Source organism: Lethenteron reissneri, chromosome 35, assembly GCF_015708825.2.
Source record: "Lethenteron reissneri isolate LAM-NWPU_2019-01 chromosome 35, ASM1570882v1, whole genome shotgun sequence".
Lineage (NCBI taxonomy): Eukaryota > Metazoa > Chordata > Hyperoartia > Petromyzontiformes > Petromyzontidae > Lethenteron > Lethenteron reissneri.
The window spans coordinates 7,433,327-7,454,339 of NC_083813.1; the positions used below are offsets into that span (position 1 = coordinate 7,433,327).

Here is a 21,013-nt window from a genome sequence, read left to right on the forward strand (position 1 = left end):
CACCACGTCGGTCATAAGGGGCCTGTTCGACCATACTTCACCACGCCGCTCGAGTGTGGTGTTGGTGACCTGGTGGCCCAAAATCGGTTCAGAAATCACTCGCCTCCGATGTTAGACGCGGCCGGGAATCGAACTCAGGTCGCCGGGTTTATAAAGCAGGACACTAACCGCTGCTCCACCCTCCTATCATCACATTATTATTATTTTATTTCCAATATTACCTGATATATGCAGAGCATACAGTGCTGTCTCCTCCTCAAATCGGACCCACGGCCAGGGCATGGACACTACCGAAGCGATGGTGACCCCACACTTGACCCATGCCTATCCGCGACAAGACCCCACTACCCGCTGGTGCAGCGTCTCTCCCACCTGCATCGCCACACACTGCCCACCGTGCCGGCTATTCAACCGAACAATGTGTCACGTCACGGGGGGGGGGGGTGGTGAAGGGGGGGGGGGGTACGCAGCAGGGAGTCTTGCTTGAGACTTCCCCTTACCCCACCTTGGGCCCCTCACCACCCACCTCTTTTTTCCGATAATCTCTCCCCTCCCCCCCCACCTCTACTTATGAGTGACCGCCGATAGCGTCTAAACAAGGGTGGTGGAAATCCGCGGACGCTGCATCATCAAAATTTTGCTCGAAGCAAATGCTTCTTCGACGCCGAGGTGTTTCATGCACATGCATCCACACAGCGGCTTAGCCGTCGAGCATGCAAACGGCGCAACTGCACCAGGGCCCAAGGAGCCGGACGGTCTCAGGAGCCCGTCGACAAATAGGTGGGGGGGGGGGGGGATTGTACAAGGGAGGCCACATTTCGTCCCTTGCACCGCGGGCCCCAGGGGTCAACCGTGCAACGACCTCGCATGCTAACGCATCTGCTTCAGTTAAACCTTCCGTATAATCATGCTGCCCTATTTAGGGCCACCCAATAGGCAGTCGTTTCAGATGATGGCACCATGGGGCGAGCGGCTCAGCGGGTGCTCGTTTAAGGCCGAGTGGACCCGACAGAAGTTCCGTCTCAACTGGATGCCTATTTGAGGCCGAGTCCACCGAGGTGATTTTGGGTCACCGGAAATAAGCGAGCAGCAAGCAGAGCGAGCACGCCAGTGTCGGCACTACACCTGGCTGCAGTGCAGAAGCGTGACAAGTTAAATGAAAACAAATTGTGCCATTCCACGAGCGCATTTCTTTTTGGTGTCTAAAGGACATCGAATGATTTGGGCGAGGATCATGGATGTTCTTCGCTGTAATCACCATGGCAAAACGGCGGCATGAGCCCACGCTGCGGATTATGCACAGATAAATTCCTGTGCTGCTCAAGAATTTCAAGGCACACCGGGTTTTATCGCGGGGCCCCCCCTAGATTAATTCTGCATTGCAGCAGGAAGAAAGGCAGGCACTGGCAGGAACAGAGTGGCCAAAATCCAGCCATTACCTCCGAACCGTAATCCCTCTCCATTAGCAAGGATGCAATGTCTGACTTGGCTCTTTCATAGGTGTCACAGAAGATGCGGCATCTGATAAATTCCCGCAGAAATGTGCCAGGAATGGAGGTGGGCCAAGTTGTTTCAGAGGCTGATACCGCGTCTCAGCGCGGAGGCGGCACCGCCGAGAGCCTGGGTTCGATCCCAGGCTTCATTCACTCCCTGCGATCAATTAAAGTGTGGGGAGAGTTAATTGCTCGCTCAGCATCTTCATGAGTGAAAGCAGAAAAAATAGATTTAACTTGGAGTTGAATTTGGCTAATTCAAGCTCCGCTCATAAATATTTAAATTTCGTTTTTACTCATGACGAATACTCTTTTGCAAGGCAGATGACAGGTGTGCACCTCGTATTGTGCCTTCGTAAGTAATTTTATGACATCTTCAGGGGTTAACCTGTCACAAAGTGGTGCCCCAGCACTCACTTAGTTTAGTAACATTTTCTTTTCATCTCATGACAATGGCCATCGATTAACGAGAACACAATTAGGGAAATGTACTCGCTGGGAAATGAACCATCGATACAAAGCCGGTGGCATGCGCCCTCGGGCGCTGGGCTCGCCCCAGTCGTGGCGACGTGGGTTTATAGCAAGTGCGCATCGGTCAATCTTTCTCATGGCGTGGTCACAGCATCCGTAGGGGGGGGTGGTGGGGGTCACATCAGGAACTGCTGGACAGATGAACAACTCCCTCGCCCACCCGCTAAAAAGAAAAAACCCACCTGTGTGCAGCAAGCAATACCCCGTGGCAATTTTCGACGAGGGTGGCCCCATTGTGAACCGGTCGTCACGACAACCAAATGGTGCACGCGGAAAATCGCCCGGCAGTTGCTTCCTTGCGCATGTGCCGCGTTGTCTCTTTCGGAACATGAAGCTGCACTGGGGTCCGTACGTTGCCGTGCACGGCGAAGAGTGCTCATTCCCCCTGGGCCAAACTGGTAATAATACATCGTGGAGTTCGTAAGAAAAAACAAACAAAACAAAAGATTTCGTCAATAATAAACATCCCGAGCATGTGCAGGAAGCTACTGCTGCTGCTGCTGCCGGCATCTAGTATTGCTGCAAAGTGACCGAAACGATAAATTAAATAACAACAAAACAAATGTGCAGACAATTTCACCTCCTTTAGCATAATCCTGTCCCTCCCTATAAAAAAAAAACTTTTTTTTTACATTCCATTATCCAGACAGCTTTCTAGAAGTGCACAATTGCAAGCAACATTGGTTCAACAAAGGAAAATTCTGGCCCGGTTTTGACACTAGGTATCTTATCACATGACAGGCTTGCTTGAGGACTAATGCCGGTGAACCGCCCGGTGCATGGACCTTCCCCCATTAGACATGCATCCTAGTTTTATATACAAAATAAAATAATGTCCACCTCCAGATGAAGACCTTTCCGTGTCGGTCGGTCACGGGGATCGTCACAGTGTGGGTTGGTGAAGAGGTGGTATAAGGAGAGCAAGACCGCTTTCAGATATCGCTCGCCAATGCTGTTAGCTGTGGCCAGGAATTTTGTCCCGTGTTGCCAACTTGTTGTGGCCACCAACTCCACCAGACTACTACCGACACGCCACGCACTATATTTCACTTGGAAATGCTTTCAAGAATTATTAAACAGCATTCGTCCTTTCTTATTCCAAATCACATTTTAAAACGTGCACCGCTTAAGAACACAGTTTACATAACGGCAACGTTTCTCAAATTACAACCTCGGACCTCGTCTATCCACCCCCCCCAGGTCTGTATTGTCGTGTATTATATGACACACACCAAACGCGTGAAAACACACACACGCTTTGCGCACTGTGACAAAACCATCGGCACAACCCGAAGCACTGCTTATGGTGACCTCTTGACAAAGGTCACCACAAGCAAATGTGACTGACAGGCAGCAGTGAGAGAGATAGACAACTGTAGAACGGTTTTCATCAAAATTAGCAATCAATCCAATACAAAATAACCCCTCTTAATGACCACCGCTTTTAACGTCTAATCGCTTCCATAATTTACTTTTTTTGTGTGAGATCGCATAAATATATAAATGTGTTGTTAAACCCACCACCACCCGACACAGCCAACTAGTAAGGTTTGTCACGTAAACAGAACGTGGTCAATTCGTCACTAGTACAGCACGCCGGTGTGTTGGAGAGCCAAACCACAACATTTACAATCTGAGTACGACGTTTCGCCAGGAATTACAACAAGCTTCATCAGGCGACAGCCAAATCTGGCTGTCGCCTGATGGCGGGTTTAACGACAAATTCAAATATTTACACGATCTAACCAAAAGAACCTCTATTATGGATGATATTGGTCGCGAAAGCATATGTGTTAAACTGACTAATTCACTTAACTACAGGCCCCATAGAGCCCAATGTGTTCGCTTACCGACCATTCCCCTGTTAACGACGCGCTGTTGTAGGTACAGTAAACATTAATGAATGCATTGATTAACCATGTTTAATTTTAATAACGTGTTTATAATATTGTTAGTATCTTTATGTATCACTATTCATTGTTAAAATTATATGAAGTAGTTTTTTTCGTGAAAACGGTAACTTCTGATGCTATCGGAACGAACTAATAGCCTTTAACGTGTATTTCCTTAACTCGCCTAATGACCAAACCACTTAACGAGCGGTTTCGCGAAACCAATCACCGCCGTTAAGAGCGGTTCTACTGTGTAGTCACCGGTGCTCTGCTACAAATCGTGTTTCTATGAACCATTTACGCGGGCTTCACACTTCTACATTTGGCTAATGCAGACCATAAACCAAATGGGTAAACGATGAGAAAACCCCATCATAACGGGCTGAAAGTGCAAAATTATTCTCGTCCCGATTACCAATCTCCCTGGATGCCAGTGCCGGATTATCCTAGGAGCAAAAGCAGCTACACGTGTAGCAGGCCCCGTACTTTCAAAAGCCCCGCGCTAAATGCTTTCAAGCCTTCAATTCCGGTTCAGTTATTCTGCACTTGCTCTATTACTATAGTACTATACTGCCTTCAACTTATGAACGACTGGGTGTTTAAGGTTAGCGATTTGTGGTATTATCTGGCTGTATAGCAAATGAAAAAATACAATTACTTTACTATCCAATAAAAAAATTCGTATTTTAATATTTATGCATGTTTTTTTTATTTAGGGCCCCTTTATAAAAAATATGCTACAGGCCCTGCGCTAGCTTTATCCGGCACTGCTGAATGCCACACGCAATACATTGCACGCAACTGCAGATTTGTAACCCTATTTTGCTTTCGTGCAAATCCCTGGTCAGGGCGATGGATGGGGGGAGGGGGCGAATACAACTTGGGAGCCACTCGTTTTAAACTCGGCACCAACACATATTTTTTTCTTTTCTTTTCCTTCTCTTGCCTGCAACACCAGGCAATACGTCCAAGTAAACTCCTTCAGTACAGCTTAGGAGTTTCTTCCCCACCAGCAGCCTACTCACACCTAATTGCCTCAACTAACAATAATAATATGGGGACCTCATTTGCCAGTAAAAATATGATAATTGGTTCTTTACCCTTCTATCTGGCAACAAAACTGACACCTTTTTGCAAGGAGTCATGTTTGCATAGACCGCAATACCTGCAGTCATAAATACAAACAAAAGACATAACTCTGATAATGTGCACTGTCCTTGAAGTTGATTGGTCCACACCCTTTTGGCGTCATCTGGTCCAACCCATATGAGACTAGGCTCGAAGGAAAGCTGTCTCGGGTGTGGACCAATCAACTTCAAGGACAGTGCACATTATCAGAGTTATGTCTTTTGTTTGTATTTATGACTGCAGGTATTGCGGTCTATGCAAACATGACTCCTTGCAAAAAGGTGTCAGTTTTGTTGCCAGATAGAAGGGTAAAGAACCAATTATAACAATAATAATCCCAACTACTTCTCCCCCTCTCAATCTCGTAACCGAGCGCGTCGCTCTATCTTTTTGCACAGCCGGGAGGCGCGGGCACACTTAGACATTGCATTATATCAGCACAGGGCCACGACCAGTGGCTAAACATCCCCTGTGGGAGGGAGAAAAAAACCTAAACAAATAAAAGTGAAAGGGAGACTGTGTCCTTAGCAACCAAAGCTATTGCATTGATGGATTATGTTTGAACGTCTCCCGGGCTTAATTCCTGCCCGATTTAAGTGGCCACGATGTGAATGTAGAGGGGTTTAGAGGGGGCGTGTGTGGTAGAAATACAGAAATAGCCAGCCTGTGCCCTATAGGGTTCCGATCCTACAACACAAAGCAATCCGCAAACAGGGCTATTGTACTGTCACGCGTTATTCGGGTTGTGCCGATGTGTGAGCCCCGCACGATGTCCCACGTTTGGCTCCACACGCTGGGGAGCTTCTTAAGGATTCTAGATTTGAAGCTTTCGTGACTGCAAGGATTCATACTCTTAGTTCTTTCGGTAAAGTCACGTAGGTAAAACATGAAATTAAAATTAATAAAAAATAAAAACAATAAAATCACGACGTTTCGGAGGCAACACAAGCTTCCGTCTTCAGGTGAAACTGTCACACACTTGATACAGATTTTTTTTGCTGTGACAGTTTCACATGAAGACGGAAGCTTGTGTTGCCTCCGAAACGTCGTGATTTTATTGTTTTTATTTTTTATTATTTTTTATTTCATTTTTTACCTACGTGACTTTACCGAAAGAACTAAGAGTAAGCTTCTTAAGGAACCAATCGAAGCAACTAGGAGTGCAAATCGAGCGAGAACGCAAGCCGCTTCCATACAGTTCCTGAAGAAGCTGCCGGAAGAACCGTTGAACAAATCGTCGGACATTGTGCCGAACAAATGCGTTACAAAACAAAATGCCATCAGAGGGCCACGATAGTATTTGACTGCCCAAGTTTGGGTGTGTGAGCCTCCGATTCATAATAAAGTTTTTGTTTTCGGTTAGATCGCGTGAACGTATACGTGTCCTTAACACCCCACCACCCGACACAGCCAGCTAGTAAGGTTTGTTACTTAAACAAAATGTCCCGATTAGTTACTACTTCAGCACACCGGTACGTTGGAGAGTAAACCCACAATATTTACAATTTGAGTTTGAGGTTTCACTGATAATTACAACCAGCTTCGTCCGGCGATTTTTCCAGGATTGGTGGTGGTGGGTTAACACCACATTTATATTTACGCGATCGAACGCAAAAAAGTGTTTATGATTAATAATATTGGTCGCGAAAGCCTAAGTGTTAAATTGAGCCACCGATTGATAACCTCAGGCCACCTGTGCTTGTCACACTGATGCCAAGCAGGGCATATAAAGATTTCCACAGAAAAAGCTAGACGTTTCCAGGCAGCTATGAAGGCCGGCACGGCACACGAGGGGGGTGGGTAAAGGCGAGGTAGTTAACATCTCCCAGCCCCCACCGGCACATCCGTCCAACCACAAACCCATCCATCCGTACGTCTCTGAGTGAGTCTCAGAGCAAGGAAAAAAACTGGAAGACCCCGAGAAAAATCACTGCAGAACTTCACTATGAGATGGGGATTCAAAGTTGTTATTCCAATGCAAATTGAGTGATTACACGCTAATGGCGTGGTCGGGGATGGGCCCTGGTACAAGGCATAAAACACAGCTACCTCCCTGTCCAATTGCCCCCCACTACATCTGTGCAATGTCAGTGCCCCTGCAACCTGTTGCAGTTGCACCGCCTGTACACTCGATCGCTATGCCTTGCAGATCTCATCAAGGAGCATAAGTCATCATGTGAACTCCGGTCATCCTCGCAACGGTTTTAGCTCGCGCTCGAGCAAAGACGGTCACTACATTGCGTGCTTTCAGATGCATTTCTGCAGCTGTCTGGAACGCTCCTCCTTCCGATATTAGAAAGCCACTGTGTTCTGTTTGTTGTGCTTTACCCTGCACCTCCGATTAGGACGGTTGGCCAAGTACGGTGAGAAAAAAAGTTCAACATACATACTATGCCACGAAGAAAAAAGTTGCTGTAGGAGGCTTTACAGCAAGACTGGTAAACAGTGCAGCAGAGATGTAATATCTCCACTCAAATGCTTGGGTCTTCTCTGGACATTACAGCTCTCTGATGCATTAACGAGTACTCAAGAAATTTGCCAAATATTCCCTGCACGCGCTATAACATCGCACGTATCATTGTAAAGTCTTATTATAATTAGCATCGAGTCTTGCGACTCAGTGCACGTTTTCTGAGTAATTGACAATACTGTGCTTACTATTGTTTATACTTGACAGAAATGTTCAGCGAAGGCAATGCCATTTGTAATATCCTCCACCAAGTAAGCCCTCATTTTGGGCGCACAGCTGCTACACCACCCAGTGCTCCTAAAATAAAGCCCGATGAAATACACTAACAAATCTGTTACTGTGTAGACAGACATAACCCTGCCCCCCACCATCCCATGGACTGTGACCATTAATCTATCAACACTCCCTGCTATGATGACCATAGTAAATAAATGGTCTAACCTTGACAACAAAAAACTCAATTTCCATCGCAAACTTTTCAAAAGGATTAGTGATTGCGCGAGGTTAAGTTTGTACAATACTGCAATCAATGCCGAGGAGACAGCTTCCAAGGGATTGATGGGTTCCAATCCCACAACTGTGCGAGTCAATGCGTAAAGAGATGAAAGTTGCGACGCTGACTCTGGGCATTCATCACCGAGGTGGCCCAGAGGTCAAAAGGGGAGAACTGGTACCACCGAGATACCAGGTTTAAATCCAGGCAACCGTCATCCGTGGTGCAACGGCATTATCAGCGTTATGTATGTTAAACTCATTTCGCACCATAAGTAGTTAACCGTACAAAATCGGAGGTGCAGAGGAAGGACAACAAACTAAACAAAGAAAATTTACCAGAAGCTTAAAAAAAAAACATCACTTCAACTTCGGTTCTGCACTTAAGTTGGCTAAATTTATGCTCCGATAATTAAGTATTAGCTTTACTGTTAGACGATGGACATTATTGTCTGTGCCAGGGTGGGTGGGAAAGTGCTGCCCTTCACTGTGTAGACCAGACGTCACTTGAAGGGATAATGAATCGGAGGCAACTCTGTGATATCCGCTTCCGTGGGCTGTTCTCGACCAAGAAGGGTCGCACAGCTCTGCGAGCGATTCAAATAGATACCAATAGCACAATCGGGATAAAGGTGTGGAAAAATACAAAAAAGAGAACAAAGCATTTGTAACTTAATTCTCCAGGATTCACATGTTTTATGATTACCCATAATTCTTAAAAAAAAAACAATAAACACCCTTTCCTTACTTACATTAATCATTGCTTTTTACCACCGCATATCATATTTACATTCACGATATCCATTGCCAGTTGTTTAGGTTACAAAATGTGGAATTACAGGCCAAGAAAAAGATGAAGGACACAAAACTCGCCATTACAAATTGTGTTCACTACCAAATGTCTGCTAATAGAATACTGACAATCAAAATCAATTGTGATGTTTGGAGCAACACTATCATTATTGTCCCTAACCATAATGCCCATCTAAAACGGAGAAATTTTTCTCAGGGGGGCCACAGATTAAAAGTGCGATCCCCACTTCTATGTCCCTGCATGCGTCTGCCTGCCTGCCTCGTTATGCTTGGACATTGGGCCACTGCACTAAACATCAGCCTTTTACCGCATTCTTAGGATTATAAGCACGCACTTTTTCCCCCAATTTATCTTGAAGCAATATTTGGGGAGGGCGAGTGTCTTAGTTGGTGTGTGCGACCAGATTCATGTAACTTTATTGACATCGGAGCCGTTTGGGGTCCATCTTTGTAAATCGTTGAAATACGGTCCATCTTTGTTTCTGTTACGAGGCAGCGTGACAGAGCAGCTTGTACATTTTTACTGGTAGGAACCTCCTGGTCACACCAGCCCACAGGGGATTATTGTGTCTGTCCATCGTGTAGGGAGGGGCTGGGTGGGGAGGGTGGGGCTGGGTGGGGAGTGGGAGGGGCTGGTCACCCCGTGGTGCCCTTATAAAACTCAACGTTTAACCTACTCACGCCGGCTTGTGCCCGCCCTCACAGTCGAGCACATTTGCGGAATACACCACGCCGCCGTTGACCCAGGCCATTGACCGAGCAACCCAACGTTCCTACCAGCTCCCTCCGCAGGAACGTGTTTTAGACTCACATAAGGGGGGCACACACAGTGTTTACATCACATTGCAATGGTGGCTCATGTTCAAAATTTGTGATCTGGGGCATGAAGCAGACTCACAATGGCCTATTCTTGGCTAACGAAGTGCCCCGATGCAAATTCAGAGGCAGGGAGCTCAAATCGCCACAAGACCACAGTTGGCACGGGGGGGGGGGGGGGGGGGGGACACGATACAGACTCTCACACATACACATACAAGTGATTAAATTGCGGTACACAGGGGCCATACAAGACTTCCCGTCTCCCCCTAGAGCTGCCACTCGCTGCGTTATGTTCTTATTGTTGAGCATTACTTCCCCAAGATTTGTACCACAGCCAGGAACACGAGGTGGTCACATGAGCCCGAGGCTGCTGCGAACGAATTGACCGATTCCTTTATCAGTCGACTTAATATTTTTTGACAGTTTTGCTTTTGGAAGGAGAGGACAAGGAGCGTCTGGAGAAAATAAACACGCATACTGTGTAAGAAAGGACTCGTACGCCACAAAACCTACTTGCTGCACTGGCTTCAACAGGGCAATGACCTGGACAGCAGAATTACTTGCCTAGTGTGTCTTACACCTTCTACTTGTGCCAACACAAAAACAGGTATCTTTCGATTTAAAGCTTTCGTGACTGCAGCGATTCATCTTATTGGTTCTTTCGGTAAAGTCACGTAGAAGGGAAATAATAAAATAATAAAAATAAAACATAATAAAATACAATTACAATGTATTTTATTAGGTTTTATTTTCATTATTTTACAATTACAATGTATTTTATTATGTTTTATTTTTATTATTTCACAATTACAATGTATTTTATTATGTTTTATTTTTATTATTTCACAATTACAATGTATTTTATAATGTTTTATTTTTTATTATTTTATTATTTCCCTTCTACGTGACTTTACCGAAAGAACCAAGAAGACAGGTATCTTTGTTCAAATCAAATTTACCGAGTACAGGCACAAAAACCGGTGTTGTCGGCTTGGAGCAGCGAGGTGGTCAAGAGATGGAGGTTCAGCAATGGATTCTTAAATCTACCCGTGTGGAGTTTTGAGCGTCATGCCCTCGTACGTGCGAGTTTTCTCTGGGTATTCTCGGTCACTCCCACAAAACATTCATTACCATGGACTTGGCCAAACAGTTCCATTGCAGGATCCTGATGAAAATGTCTATGAGACTCTGTGGGGCTTTAGGTCGGTAAATTATTAAAAAATATATATACAGTATTATATTACTATAATGCAAAGCGACCGGAAACAAAGAACATTAAAAAACAAAAACACTATAAGAACAGTACTCGGATTATAAATGTTGTGGCTTTGCTCTCCAACACACCAGTTTGCTGTACTAGTGACGAATTGGCATGTTCTGTTTACGTGACAAACCTTACTAATTGGCTGTGTCGGGTGGTGGTGGTGGTGGGTTTAATGACACATTTATATAATTACGCGATCTAACCCAAAAAACGTATGGACATATAGCCAAGAAGTGACCACTGCACATTTCGTCATTTGTTGCCACTCAACTAGTGCCACATCTCTTTCTGGCACCAATCGACTATGAAAATATAGCGGGCAAGGATTATAATGTTTTTGTCTTTAATTGATCAGTGGTATAAGAAGGTGGCAAAATGAGACCACGGTCGGTGTGTGTGGGGTGTGGGGGAGTTTCAAAGTCGAGTGGCGCAAGGAAAGGAGTGAAATAGAAATGTGACACCTCCCAGTGGAGCGGTGTGATTCAACGAAGCGGTCGTGCTGGCAGCCCTCCTTTCACCATCAGCCCCCTGGTGTTTCAGCAATAACCAGTCGTTCTTGCAAAAGAGCTGCTAAGCGCCAATGGGCCTCGCCGGCTGAGATAATTACAGTCGCAGCCTTAAACAGCTGTACAAGGTACAAGTGAGACAAGCTTCAAATCGAAAACATTGCAGTCATTTAATAATGATGCATTAAGATTCACGAGGGGCCCGTAAACGATTAATATCAGAGCACCGTGCATAGAGAGGAAAGTATCAGATTCCAGAATATTTATTGATACTGGAGGAATCCGATGAGCTGCAAAGATTTTCACAGATGTCCAGTAGAAAGTGAGAAGTAACTGGGACACCAAAGACCAAGGAGACCAGATAGAGAACTAAAGAGAGGAGGGGCCTTGTTATCTTCAGCCAGGACTTTAAAGTATTCTGCGAATGCGAGTTCCGGATCTCCAAGGGCAAGGAATTACCCAGAGCCTGGGCGTCGTATAATTTGTTACAACTCCAGCAAGCCACTTTCGGGGAAGTTGACGAACCAGCAACGCCCTCTGACCAAAAATCACCCGGAATTCGCCGGGGTAGAGCCCGTAACACCTCAGGAAGCGAAGCACAATTTTTGAACCAGGATCATGGGCAATATACTTAATTTGTGATATCTGTCTCTACTTATATGTCTGTCTATATGTCTCTGGTTCTGTGTTGTATCTCTCTCTCAAATTTATGCATTCTCAGGAAGAACGTAATCAACCAGGTAAGGTGATGACTGTTATGTGTTCCGACTCTCTGTTGTATTACATTACATTTCTAAGTATACTAGATTTGTGTTTCCATTTCATATATACCTGATTATGTTTGCTTGTGTTGCAATCGAAACGTCGTATGCTAGTATTTAATTTATTATTTTCTCTTTATACGTGGCTTTACCGAAAGAACTAAAGAGTAATCATGGGCAATGACCGTGCATCGAAGGGGTGTTTGTTGTGGTGGCCGTGAGGCTACGGCCGCTACGCTGTCAGCAGGGGGCAGTGAAGCTAAATAGATGATACTGTACCGTGCACGCTCACCCAACGTTTATTCACCCCCGCCAAAACCAAAACACACTGACCAGTGTGGTGAAGTATGGTAAAATAACCCCCCACGACCCGCAATGTATAGGGAAGACCTCGTCCAAGCAGCAGGAATGATAAAGGACTGTGCATGTACAATAAATTCGGCAACAAACGCGTCACTCATAAACTCGGTTCAATTTCATAGACGTGTAAACTTTCGATTTGAAGCTTTCGTGACTGCAGGGATTCATCTTCTTGGTTCTTTCGGTAAAGTTACGTAGAATGGAAATAATAAAATAATAAAAATAAAACATAATAAAATAATTCTCACGACGTTTCGGCCACAACGCAAGCAGCCGTCCTCAGGTGAAGAACAGGTCTGTCGAGAAGACAGAGTCTGACTGAAACACGTTACAACTTTGACAGTGCTGCTGGACGTTAAGACGTTTTGGGCCTTTGGGCCTGTGCTCAGCAAACTGTTTAGGAGAGGAAGAGGAGGAAGAATAAGACATCCCGATATAGGCAGGTGTCTCACGAATCATGATGGAAGATGGCTCCATCTCCGCATGGTCCGCCAACCCTTCGACCGAGTCGCTGAATTAAAGGCACGCGTCATCGTGGACTATCACACCAGAGGTCGCAAACGGGTTTTGATTTCTTACCCGTACCCGGCCGGGTATGGGTAGCCGTACGCTACCCGTACCCGTACCCTACCCGAAATGAGTGACAAACGGTTACTCACCAGTGACTCACGGCCTACCCGTACCCGGCCGCACCAGGGTCGCAAACGGCTACCCGTACCCGGCCGGCTACCTGTACCCGGCCGGGTACGGGTAGCAGGGTATCGGGTAGGGTACGGGTATCGGGTACCCGGTTGCGACCTCTGCATCACACATCACAAAGTTGATTCTCCACATCCAGCACAAATAATTATCTTGGCTCATCTGGGGTTCTTTGTTGTTCAGTGTCACAGCCTAATTTTTGTTCATTCTCTCGCTTATTACAGTGGTCACGGGTCAAGCGTTGCAAGCTGCCATTTCCAGCTGCAATTAATTGATTGATAGTGCCAAGTTGCCAATCAAACGTGACCAGCCCAAGGAGGAACATCTAATTAAAATTGAAGTGGAGTTGGCAGCGAGATAAAAAAGAAACAGAGAATGTTCGGAACGCCGCGTGGTGTGGCAAAAGTGTGCTTGCATTAATTAGAATGTATTACCAAGTGGGGAACATTTAAATTCAAGGAAGCTCCAAACTTGAAGTCATCCTTTGTGCCCAGCTAGAATCACAGGCAAATGCCATGTCTGTGGTTTCATCGAATTAGTGAATCGCGTCTGACGTTATGGAAATTCAACGTTAATTATTCAACGCCACAAAAGTTTTGGGTCGTTGCATTTATCTACGCATGAAGATATACGGATCCATACATGCTTTAAAATGTTTGCAAAATGCACACATCATTTCAAATATCTTCACAGTAGCAACGTGCATCCGAATTAAAGCAGTTTGCATTGTGTATATCGGCTGAAATGAATTTCCAAGGAAAGCCTCACAGAGTCTCAAGACTGGGTTATGCAGGAGGGTTCTGTCATTGGGATGTTTATCCAATTCCATGAACAAGTATTTGACACTCATGACACAACCTGGACTGCCCAGAGAAAACACGACAGAGGCGGGTAGTGGGAGGAGGGTAAATCACCAAACACTTACACACTTGCGATGGAAGGAGAGCCAAATGACAGATACGACAAGCCACTACCTTTGTGAATGCCAATCAAACATGGCCACCAACTGATTAAACGCCAAGGCGCCGTGTTTTCTGTTTCAGAAGAGCTTCTTGGTTCTTTCGGTAAAGTCACGTAGAAGGGAAATAATAACATAATAAAAATAAACATAATAAAATAACTTATTAAAACAATTATTTTATTATATGATTTAATTTTATTATATTATTTTATTATGTTTTATTTTTATTATTTTATTATTTCCCTTCTACGTGACTTTACCGAAAGAACCAAGAAGATGAATCCCTGCAGTCACGAAAGCCTTAAATCGAAATTTCACGTCTGGATTGTGATGTATCCCGCTAGCGGTTGTGGCTCTGTCACCCGCCGCTGAGCACGAGGAGAACAATACCGCAGGCTCAGGTGCGCGCAACTCAATGCGGGTTCGTGTTGGCGAGGTGGGGATGGTGGGGATGGCGGTGACGGCGAGGGGGGGGGGGGCCCTGCCATTTCAGGCACGCACACACAGCTCGCCCTGCGGTGCCAACGTTGCGCTCCGTCTAAGCGTGTACGGCCGCGAACCAAGACGATTGGAGGACCGCGCGCCGTGCACCGTTAATTCTTCGTCACCTGTGGGCATATATATGTCCAGGTTGCGAATGAACCGGGCTCGCACGCAAAATAATGTCGCGTGTACGCGCTGCTGCTGGTTTATTTATTAGTCGTCCCTCACTCATCGACGGTCATCGACTCGGGTGCCGAAACGACCCAAACAAGGTCGGCAAGTATTACCGATCACTTTTTAAGCTACGGAACATTCTGTGCCTTCAACCCCCCCCCCCCCCCCCCCATGCTGCAGAGGTAAACTATGAATGTTTTACAGCCTGTTTGACACGCGCTCTGTGTGCAATGTCTCTGCGTCTTTGTTTTAGTCAGGCCACTCGTTCCTTCTCATCCTGTCAATGTTTTTCACAGTTGCAAAGCCCTGGGCCATTGGTCAAAACAAACACCGTGTGGCCAGGAACAAACAGCATGATGAATGAAGACAATTAAATTTTACTACTGACGTCTGGTCATAAATAAGAAAAACATCAGTAGCTACTGTCCAATTATCAGAAACATGAACCACAAGTATTTTTTGTGAACAAAAGCTTAGGTTTACAAATAACTTCTCGCAGCCCGCAGAGAAAAAGTCAATACGTTTAAGGATACATATCAAGCAAAGAGTCGATAAACACCACGCGCACATCAAAACTAAAAGTTTGTTCCTTCCCTGGGTCTCTTTGACATTCTAAAATCGCTCAGCCCATGCTGCAGAATAAATCAATTTAGGCCTCTTATTTCGGGATGAGAAAAGAAATTCCTTAAAATATTCTGCAATTTGTTGCATATGTGGGTATATTAATGTCAACGCCGAGGCACAATCGTACAAGCCGTGGCCTATCATTTGTCAGGTGACCGTACAGAAAGTCGGGTTTTGTATTACACTTTTTGTTCTGTTAACCCCCCATGTGTGGGCTTTATTTTTTGACAGGCATCCCAACTCATCCAACAAAAAACGCGCATAACGTGGAAATTTGCCAAACATCCCAACCAGTTCATAATAAATACTTAATTTAGAACGTGGAACATTTGCAGATTTTTGTGCACTGTTGGAAACGGAATGACTGAGAGGTGCGAGAAACCACGGATTGAGTGGAGAGACTGCGAGAACCCGTGGCAACAGTTTGCCCAAACCCCATGCCCCTATAACGGGATGCTTGACCAACTCAAATAATAATACTAAAGTGTTTATACATGTGGGTGGAAATCGGGGTACCAGGAGAAACCCCGCACGTGTGATGGGCTGGGGGGGGTAACACTCAATCCCAGTAGAGATGGAAATTTTATTCTTAGGTTTTTTCGGTAAAGTCACGTAGGTGAAAAATTAAAATTAATAACACAAGCTTCCACCTGAAGACGGAAGCTTGTGTTGCCTCCGAAACGTCGTGATTTTTATTTTACTTTTATTTTACTTTTATTAATTTTAATTTTTCACCTACGTGACTTTACCGAAAAAACCTAAGAACATGAATCCTTGCAGTCACGAAAGCTTCAAATCTAGAGATGGAAATTAATCCCATTTACTGTACCGGCCATCATACCCTGGCAAGCCAGGAGATGGCAACCACGATGCCCACGAATGTTTGTGCGACCCACGAACCCTCACAGCCTCTGCATTAACGGCCTGCGCCAACAATGCACTGATCCCTGCTGAAAATGTGTCGAGAGACGCAGTGTAGGCGGCCTTCCCGTGTAAACAAGGGACTGCATTAACACACGAAGGAACCTGCGGTGTCTACGAGCTTGCATCTGGTTTGGGCTTCAACAAATGACATTTCATCCTGCCTAAGTGCCAGCGTGTGGCTCCTGTTAATTAAAGTGACGGGAAAATAAGACAAACAATAAAATACGGACATAAATTAAACTGCGTAATTATTAAACCAATTTAAAAAACACACACACACTGCTTTGCTGGGATCTGAGCCATGCTGAACAAAGATACGTGTACGTGCGCATATTGTGTTATGGTGCCCAGTAGCCTAGATTCAATCCTGGACAAGGGAAACATAAGTGGCAGGCGGTCTCTGATTGTGGGCCTCCTCGTAGAACCTGCGTTTTGTCCTGGCCTTAATTCGCAGGACCCTCCTTAAAAATAGTCTTAAAACCACTAACAGCGAAGCTTTGCTGGGTAACCAAGCGTAATAAATGAATAAAAATGGGCTCACCGAAAGCATGTGCCCATACGTTCTATCAGATTAAGTGGGGGATATTTGCTCTTTTCTGCGCACGTGAGAGTCTACGCGATCATTGCTTTTGCGGCAGTTTGGTCCTGCGAGGCATCGACAAAGAGCCTGGCACAGAACGTCCAGGCCACGTTAGAATTCAATCAGGGACTATTTGACGTCTCAAAAGGGATTGCGTGCGATTATGTAAATCTGGCCGTGACATTGACGTGCAACAGGCGAGGGGGGCTATTCTTTTGAATAAAAAATAATCTAATGCCACGGGATCCCCAACCCTTGTGCAAATACATCAGACGGCACACGGCTCTTCTAAATTGGCACCAAGGTTCCCCGCGGTTCACAACCAGTGTGGAGGCGACAGAGGGGAGGGGAAGATGAGAGGCGAAGAGAGCGGAGTGATGGAGCAAGGCACGGGTCCATATCCAAAGGTCCTGAACCCAGAGGTTGGATTGATAGTTATGCTTATGGATAGACTCGGGTTATAGATCTGGCTAGGGTTAGGGCTGGACTGGCAGTCTGGATTAGGGCTCAGCTGATATAGGGTTAGAGCTCGAAGCTGGCACATGATTATAAATCAGGTCTGGTCTTTGGCTGAGCTGAAGTCAGAATTGGATGCCAGTATGAGATTAGAGCTGGGCTGTAACGAATTTAGAACGGGCACGAATGCAAGTCAGGGTTGGCACAAGACTAGCTTTCGCGTTCGGCCTGAGGCTTCGGGGTCGGGGGGGGTCAACTCACTGGGAGACACGTGGGGCAGCTGCGAGTTGCTCCTCCGCGGAACGCGCCGCAGGCGTTCCATCGCCATGACGACGAGCAGCCTCACCTGGGGGGCTCGCGCTCACCTGGGGGGCTCGCGCTCACCTGCGCCCCGCACTCACCTGCGCCCGAGTACGTTCAGCGTCCTGTGCATGGCGCGAACCATTTACAGGAGCGCAATCCAACGGGGCTACGTGCGTGTTTGTGTGTATGTCAGAGTGTGCGAGTGTGTACGTGTGGGTGTGTGTTTGAGAGTGCGAGTTTGAATATGTGCGGGTGTAGGCTTATGTATGTGTGCCTATCTGCGAGTATGTCTGTAAATGAGTGCGTAACTGTTTGTGTCTGCTACTGCCGAGTATAGCATGTAAAATGTGCTATGTGCGCGAGGGTTGTGTCTATACTTGTGCAGTGTATGCTTGTGTGTGTGTGTGTGTCTCTACGTATATATATTTCTACGTATGTACTATATTAGTATATGAGCAAATACACATGCATATCTGCATAGGTGTTGTAGCTCGGCGCTGGTGTTGCCGCACGGCCCCGCTTTCTCACTGGGAGGGCGAGCGGCTCGCGAGGGCTGGAGACAGCACGGACGCAACCGGACCCTCAATTATGCATCATTAATGTGTGCAGCCACGGCAGCCATCCACGTACACAGCCTCCATCGCCCACCCCAGCCACTGTCACCCACCATCACCCACCCTAGCCACCGTGTCACCCACCCCAGCCACCGTCAACCACCATCACCCACCCTAGCCACCGTGTCACCCACCCCAGCCACTGTCACCCACCATCACCCACCCTAGCCACCGTGTCACCCACCCCAGCCACTGTCACCCACCATCACCCACCCCAGCCACCGTGTCACCCACCCCAGCCACTGTCACCCACCATCACCCACCCTAGCCACCGTGTCACCCACCCCAGCCACTGTCACCCACCATCACCCACCCCAGCCACCGTGTCACCCACCCCAGCCACCATCAACCACTGTCACCCACCCTAGCCACCGTGTCACCCACCCCAGCCACTGTCACCCACCATCACCCACCCTAGCCACCGTGTCACCCACCCCAGCCACTGTCACCCACCATCACCCACCCCAGCCACCGTGTCACCCACCCCAGCCACTGTCACCCACCATCACCCACCCTAGCCACCGTGTCACCCACCCCAGCCACTGTCACCCACCATCACCCACCCCAGCCACCGTGTCACCCACCCCAGCCACCATCAACCACTGTCACCCACCCTAGCCACCGTGTCACCCACCCCAGCCACTGTCACCCACCATCACCCACCCTAGCCACCGTGTCACCCACCCCAGCCACTGTCACCCACCATCACCCACCCTAGCCACCGTGTCACCCACCCCAGCTACCGTCAACCACCATCACCCACCCTAGCCACCGTGTCACCCACCCCAGCTACCGTCAACTACCATCACCCACCCTAGCCACCGTGTCACCTACCCCAGCCACTGTCACCCACCATCACCCACCCTAGCCACCGTGTCACCCACCCCAGCCACTGTCACCCACCATCACCCACCCTAGCCACCGTGTCACCCACCCCAGCCACTGTCACCCACCATCATCCACCGTGTCACCCACCCCAGCCACTGTCACCCACCATCACCCACCGTGTCACCCACCCCAGCCACTGTCACCCACCATCACCCACCCTAGCCACCATGTCACCCACCCCAGCCACCGTCAACCACCGTCACCCACCCCAGCCACTGTCACCCACCATCACCCACCCTAGCCACCGTGTCACCCACCCCAGCCACTGTCACCCACCATCACCCACCCTAGCCACCGTGTCACCCACCCCAGCCACCGTCAACCACCATCACCCACCCTAGCCACCGTATCACCCACCCCAGCCACTGTCACCCACCATCACCCACCCTAGCCACCGTGTCACCCACCCCAGCCACTGTCACCCACCATCATCCACCGTGTCACCCACCCCAGCCACTGTCCCCCACCATCACCCACCGTGTCACCCACCCCAGCCACTGTCACCCACCATCACCCACCCTAGCCACCATGTCACCCACCCCAGCCACCGTCAACCACCGTCACCCACCCCAGCCACTGTCACCCACCATCACCCACCCTAGCCACCGTGTCACCCACCCCAGCCACTGTCACCCACCATCACCCACCCTAGCCACCGTGTCTCCCACCCCAGCCACTGTCAACCACCATCACCCACCCTAGCCACCGTGTCACCTACCCCAGCCACTGTCAACCACCATCACCCACCCTAGCCACCGTGTCACCTACCCCAGCCACTGTCACCCACCATCACCCACCCTAGCCACCGTGTCACCCACCCCAGCCACCATCAACCACCGTCACCCACCCTAGCCACCGTGTCACCCACCCCAGCCACTGTCACCCACCGTCACCCACCCCAGCCACCGTGTCTCCCACCCCAGCCACTGTCAACCACCATCACCCACCCTAGTCACCGTGTCACCTACCCCAGCCACTGTCAACCACCATCACCCACCCTAGCCACCGTGTCACCCACCCCAGCCACCATCAACCACCGTCACCCACCCTAGCCACCGTGTCACCCACCCCAGCCACTGTCACCCACCGTCACCCACCCCAGCCACCGTGTCTCCCACCCCAGCCACTGTCAACCACCATCACCCACCCTAGCCACCGTGTCACCTACCCCAGCCACTGTCAACCACCATCACCCACCCTAGCCACCGTGTCTCCCACCCCAGCCACTGTCAACCACCATCACCCACCCTAGCCACCGTGTCACCTACCCCAGCCACTGTCAACCACCATCACCCACCCTAGCCACCGTGTCACCTACCCCAGCCACTGTCACCCACCATCACCCACCCTAGCCACCGTGTCACCCACCCCAGCCACCATCAACCACCGTCACCCACCCTAGCCACCGTGTCACCCACCCCAGCCACCGTCAACCACCATCACCCACCCCAGCCACCGTGTCTCCCACCCCAGCCACTGTCAACCACCATCACCCACCCTAGTCACCGTGTCACCTACCCCAGCCACTGTCACCCATCCAAGCTTATTCCTTTAACCACCGCAGCTTATTCCATAATCCATCTCAACCACCATCACCCAACCCCAGCCTCCATATGGAACTACTGAACAGAACAATTTGCTGCACTGCCCTCTGCTGTCTATTACGTAGCCCAGCAACCTGTAACAACCTGTTGTGCATGGTGGTCACGCATCGAAGCATTATCCAGTCTCATCTCTGCTTGGCTTCTGAGAATTGAGTGTGTCCACATTCTGGGTGA

The 21,013-nt window shown here is 48.2% G+C and overlaps 1 protein-coding gene across 1 annotated transcript in view; it reads right to left on the reverse strand.

The window, feature by feature from the left end:
• LOC133350867 (rho family-interacting cell polarization regulator 2-like) overlaps positions 1 to 17,775 on the reverse strand; it is an 88,151-nt gene extending 70,376 nt beyond the window's left edge. Inside the window, exon 1 of the mRNA XM_061565676.1 lies at positions 17,692 to 17,775. Coding sequence (XP_061421660.1) covers positions 17,692 to 17,758 — 67 coding nt within the window. The 5' untranslated portion in view covers positions 17,759 to 17,775. The remainder of the gene's footprint in view (positions 1 to 17,691) is intronic.
• Positions 17,776 to 21,013: the final 3,238 nt, after the last annotated feature.